At 40.4% G+C, this 5,727-nt stretch overlaps 1 protein-coding gene across 1 annotated transcript; it reads right to left on the bottom strand.

Annotated features, from left to right (window-relative positions):
* Positions 1-1,679: 1,679 nt before the first annotated feature.
* LOC111051987 lies at positions 1,680-5,171 on the bottom strand. The gene is made up of 3 exons (XM_022338582.2): positions 4,482-5,171; positions 2,252-2,383; positions 1,680-1,943 (listed from the first exon to the last, which is right to left on the bottom strand). The coding sequence occupies exons 1-3, from the start codon at positions 5,169-5,171 to the stop codon at positions 1,680-1,682; spliced, it is 1,086 nt and encodes a 361-aa protein (XP_022194274.2).
* Between the last annotated feature and the right edge of the window lie 556 nt (positions 5,172-5,727).

The raw sequence follows: 5,727 nt of genomic DNA, 5'->3' as shown, positions 1-5,727 counted from the left end.
GTCAGTAGATTCAAAACTAGTAAAAATGTGACTTGAATAAAGATAATAATAATAGCAAGGGCTAATTATTGTAATAACTGCAATAGGAAAAGATCTGTAGCAAGGTTACACATAGGCTAGCAAATAAAACGTTGTAAAACAAAGTAGGTTATGTAAATGGAAATGTAAACAAAACAGATTACACAAAAGAAATATACGCTGAAGAGCGATGCAATGACAAGTCCAAATTTGTAATGGCTTGTATCAAAACTAGTAAAGCAATACTTAGAATGCTTATGTAAATTGGGATTTACAAAATATAGGTTATAATGAAATATACGCCGAAAGGCGATGTAATGACAAGTCCGAAAATTTGTAATAGCTATTACCAGAACTAGTAAAGCAATACTTAGAATGCTTATAATACAATAAACATAATTAGGAAAAACTGAAAAGTTCACTGAAGCGCTGTGGCTTCAAGGTAAGGTTATGTAAAAATTGAATTTGCAATGAAAATTGCTGTTCAAAATATGAAGCAAAGGTGAAGCTTCAAAATGCGATGTTTCAAATATATTGAACGATTAATTGTGAATCCAGTAATAACACACATTAAACGGGAGATTATGACAAAGTAGCCTAAAAAAATACAAAATGAAATTGAGGATAAAATATAAAATTACTCAGCTTGAGACATGTTGAATTGAAGAAGTAGGAATGCCCAGGAGAGGACAAAGTGCGACCAGCCTCGACTTGTAGACTTGTGAACATGGATGTCCACCAAGTATGTGTTCAAATGGATTGAACACCCGATGAAGTTGAACTCCAGACGACCTTCTACGACGAATACTGTGAGTGCACAGTAGAGATGTTGAAGCAGCAGAGTACTATCAACGGAACCTTCTAAGGTTGAAGGCCCCCCGAGAGATGACAGCGTGGTAAGACCAAGACTGACAAGAGAATAGAAGACGATCCAGAACAGCTTGAACTGGGAACGAATTCCTCGTAGAAGTTATCCTAAGCTGCCGTGCTTAGGAGGAAGTCTGAGTTTTGCCGAAGGAAACGGCCAATGCGGAGAAAACACACTTTGAGTAAAAGTTGTCCACGAGGACGCGGTGCACAAATTGAAATATTGAGCTATTTCAATAAATAACGAAGAGAAATTAAGGATTTATGACTCAAAACGTCGAATATGATTAACGTAACAAGATTTAAAACCAGACATTGGTAAAATGTGAAAAATACGGGAAACTCAGAAATTTTGGTGACTGTGACTTATGGAGAAAGACGCTACGGAACGGCCATGTTGTCGACGAGTGAAGCATCCTACAACCAAAAGGGCGGATGCGGAACGATGTGGAACTAACAGGAAATGACAAGAAAAACACAACGCAATAGACTCAAAACTTCACAGAAAGTCTTGAAAGAGATTAAAAAAATACAATCGCAATGACCATAAAATGATTAAAGAGTCAGACGATAATAATACAAGACGCAAAAGCAATAAATGCGTGACGAACTTACGACCGGGGAAAAAATAAGGGGAAACACATTAAGTTGGCACTGGAAGCGCGCCAGATTCAAAAATGACGAACCGAACAAAGATACAACTGAAAACAAATGAAAGTAGTGCATACATCTAACATAGAGTGGGCCCGTTGGGAAATTCAAGGAATTGCACAACAGATGAAAAATAAAATATGTTAGATGGATGCGATACTTTCAGACTCTTCGTCCAATGGAAGTGGAGCGATGCTGGAGATTGCACGCTTATAAGTACCAGCTTCAGTAAAGACCATGACAACTCTAACTTTGTTGTCCACACCTTTAATCACCTCAGTGATTCGACCTAATTTCCAGACCGCGGGAGGGGCACCTGGATCTTTGAGCAGCACCAGCGTGCCGACGACAATGTTGTCTGACGACGATGTCCATTTTTGCTTTTGTTGCAACGTAACAAGATACTCCTGTGACCAGCGATCCCAAAGTTGACGATTTAAGTCCGCAATCCTTTGCCAACGAGCAAGATGATTTATGTGGTTGGTTTTAGGTTGTTTTGTAGGAAGTGCATTTAGGGGACGACCAATTAGGAAGTGACCTGGTGAAAGATACGCCAAATCATGCGGATCTTCTGAAAGCGGAACGATGGGCCTAGAGTTCAAAATAGCACCAATCTGAGCACTGAGGGTATACATCTCTTCAAAATTAAGTATTTGATTGATAGTGATAATTTTAAAAATACTTTTGAAACTCTTAATGGAGCGTTCCCACAAACCTCCGAAGTGGGGAGCACGAGGCGGGATGAAATTCCATTGTATCCGCCAACTAGTGGCTGCGGTTTGAAGAACACGTTGATTTTGCGAATCAGCAAGAAATTTGTATAGCTCTTGAAGCTCACTGTTAGCACCTGCAAAGGCAGTGCCATTATCGGAATATATTGAATTAGGAATACCACGGATTGAAACGAAACGAGTAAGCGCGGCAAGAAAGGCCTTGGTAGACAATTCTGTGACCACTTCAAGATGTACGGCACGTGTGACCATGCAAACAAATAAAGCTATATGAGCTTTAGCAAATGTGCGAGACTTAGGGCCGCCTAAACGCAAGGTAAGAGGTCCCATGTAATCGACGCCTACATTTAGAAAAGGTGAACCAATATTCACACGAACTGCAGGGAGTTGTCCCATAATCTGTTCAGCTTTGACATGAGAAAAACGGAAACATTTGACACAGGAGCGTAGAATACTTTTGACTACACGTCTAGTAGATGGGATCCAGAATCGCTGTCTAAGCGAAGCCATAGTAGCTTGTACACCAGCATGACACAAACGTTGATGAGTGGCTATTACTAATGCCTTAGTGAATTTGTGCTTACATGGGAGCAATATCTGATGTTGAAAGTCAAAGGGTACATCAGCATGCACAAGTCTACCACCGACTCTGAGCAAATTGTCAACATGCAAAAACGGCGAAAGTGAATGCAAATTATTGCGAGAATCCAACTCGGTTTTCGCTCGCAATTGATGAAGTTCAGGACCAAAGGATTCCTGCTGAACAATTTTCAAGACATGAAGTTCTGCCTCCTGAATTTCAGCTACAGACAATTCACCAAAACAACGTGTGCTAGAATGCCGAACATTGTGAATAAAACGCAAACTGTAGGCTACAACTCGTATTAATTTGAAAGGGTTAGATAATCGAGAAAATAATTTTGAAAATACTGACACTGAAACCTCATTGACAATTGCAATGTTAGCAACATTGGACACAGCAACATTTGAAGAAAATGAATCCCAATGATCTGAGGGCTTGGCTAACCAGGAAGGACCATGCCACCATAGGTTATTTTTAGCAAGCTCTGCTGGCGTCAAACCCCTTGAGATTACATCGGCTGGGTTATTTGAAGTGCGTACGTGATTCCATGTACAAAAGGATGTAGTCTCTTGAATTTCAGCAACGCGGACAGCTACGAATACATCTTTTCTATCGGGTATAGCACGTATCCAGTTGCATACTGCAGTGGAATCAGACCAGAGAAATACATTTGAAATTGATATACCAAGTAAGTTAAAAGCTTTGACAACTCGATTTATGAGACGCGCTAACAATAAAGCGGCCTGAAGTTCCAACTTAGGAATGGAAAGTATTTTGAGTGGAGCTACACGTGATTTCGAACATATCAAACGAGTTTGTATGTTATCTGAGACAGATCGAGCATAAACGCAAGCGCCAAAAGCGGTGGAACTGGCGTCTGAAAAACCATGCAGTTCAATGGCTGAATTTGCATGTACACTGAGAACACAACGAGGAATTGAAATTTGCGGCACATCAGGTAATTGATGGAAAATATTGAGCCATTCTTTTAACAAATCGGTAGGAAGCTTTTCATCCCAGTCTAATTTCAGCAACCACAATTTTTGTAGAAAAATTTTGGGAAGAACAACTACAGGACTTACAAGACCAAGCGGATCATAAATACTAGCTACTACTGAAAGTATTTCACGTTTGGTGAAAGACGATTTTTGCAAATCTTTAGAAACGTTTGATGCAATGGACAATTCATCCAAACTGGAATTCCACATTAGACCTAATGCTTTTGTAATACTTCCATCAGCTTCAGAGACGGGCTTGATGACTGAAGTTTCAACTAAATGAGATGGAATTGATGCTAAGAGCTCAGATGAGCAAGACATGAACTTTCTTAATTCAAAACCTCCGCTTTGAAGTAAGAGAATTAATTGTTGAGCAAGTGAAATAGCTGTTTTGACATCAGGTCCGCCCGTGATACAATCATCAATGTAGAAATCCTGGTGAACGGATTGATAGACCGGAGAATCGGGACTAGTCTCTAATTCCGCAAGCTTATTCAAAGTGCGCGTAGCAAGAAATGCAGCAGGAGCGGTACCATAAGTAATGGTGTTCAACTGAAATTGTTGTAGCGGCAATGACGGATCATCTCGCCAAAAGATTCTATGAAAATTTCTATCAGAAGACTGAAGAAGAACTTGACGGTACATCTTAGCTATATCAGCTGTGAAAGCAATTTTATGCATACGAAAACGTAACACGATATCAAACAAGTCTGGTTGAACTGTGGGCCCTTTGAACAGGAGCTCATTGAGCGACACTCCAGAATTCGTTTTAGCACTGGCATCAAAGACTACTCTTAATTTGGTGGTGGTTGAGTCCGGCTTGAAAACTGCGTGGTGGGGAATGTAGTACACCTTTTCATGATCAGATGGGGGATCAACCAGAGTCATATGATTCAATTCTTGATATTCGCGCATGAATTCCACATATTGAGATTTCAACTCAGGTTGAGTGGAAAGTCGTTTTTCTAATGAACTGAATCGCTTTCGCGCTTGAAATTCGGATTGCCCTAAAGTGAAAAAATTATCCTTACGTGGAAGGGTGACCATAAATCGACCATCTTCTAAACGCATTGTGGTTTCATTGTAATGTTTTTCAACCTTGACTTCTTCAGCAGTTAGGGGTGCAATCGGAGTGAGCTCTTCAGTTTTCCAGAATTTTTCCAATTGATTAGAAATTTCAAAACTAGAGACAAAGTTCGAATTTGCATGATTGGGGCTGCAAATAGGCTGAGAAAGTTTCAATTTACCAAACACTATCCAACCTAGTCGTGTGTTTTGAATGATGGGACAACATGGATCGACCTTGATTTGTCCACCAGTCATGATGGATGCAAAAACTGACACATTAAGAAGAATATCCAGCTATTAAGCAAGAATCACTGCCTGTATCCAATAATGCGCGGCACAAAACGGGTTGACCTGTCGAGTCCAAAACCATAACTTCAGCAGTAGGCATAATAGAAAGAGAAGACCTCTGATTGTTGTTGCTGAAAGCAGAACAACTGGAATAAATTGCAATATGATTGTTGGATGCTTTAAAAACTGGATCCGTATGAGCGGAAGACTGATGCGAACTGCCTGAGCAACCTAAGTCACTGATTGGGTATGTGCTAGTGGCAGGTTGATAACTGCTAGTCTGGTGACTGTCAACTTCTCTTGAAGACCTCGATGTCGACGGCGAGTTAATTGTTGAACATGCGCAGGAACCTAACACAGGTTGCACAGGACTAGATTGAATACTATTTGAAACAGCATTATTACCATTTCCTACGTTGGCATTGAAGGAACCTTCATGCAGCAGAGTGTGGTGCTTCCTACCGCATTGACGACAGGCACCTAGACAGGAATGTCCAAAAGCATAGGGCTTCAAACAATTGAA

This window comes from Nilaparvata lugens, chromosome 1, assembly GCF_014356525.2.
Source record: "Nilaparvata lugens isolate BPH chromosome 1, ASM1435652v1, whole genome shotgun sequence".
NCBI lineage: Eukaryota > Metazoa > Arthropoda > Insecta > Hemiptera > Delphacidae > Nilaparvata > Nilaparvata lugens.
The sequence above is the reverse complement of the archived record's forward strand: the minus strand, read 5'-3'. Positions and strand labels throughout refer to the sequence as shown.

Excerpts from the sequence above, each read along its gene's own strand:
- LOC111051987 (XM_022338582.2), bottom strand. The coding sequence starts at position 5,171 with ATGACTGGTGGACAAATCAAGGTCGATCCATGTTGTCCCATCATTCAA. Across the intron at positions 2,384-4,481 it reads TAGCTAAGATGTACCGTCAA|GTGCTAACAGTGAGCTTCAA; the intron begins GTTCTTCTTCAG and ends CTGCCTTTGCAG. Across the intron at positions 1,944-2,251 it reads TCGTGCTCCCCACTTCGGAG|GAGTATCTTGTTACGTTGCA; the intron begins GTTTGTGGGAAC and ends CGCTGGTCACAG.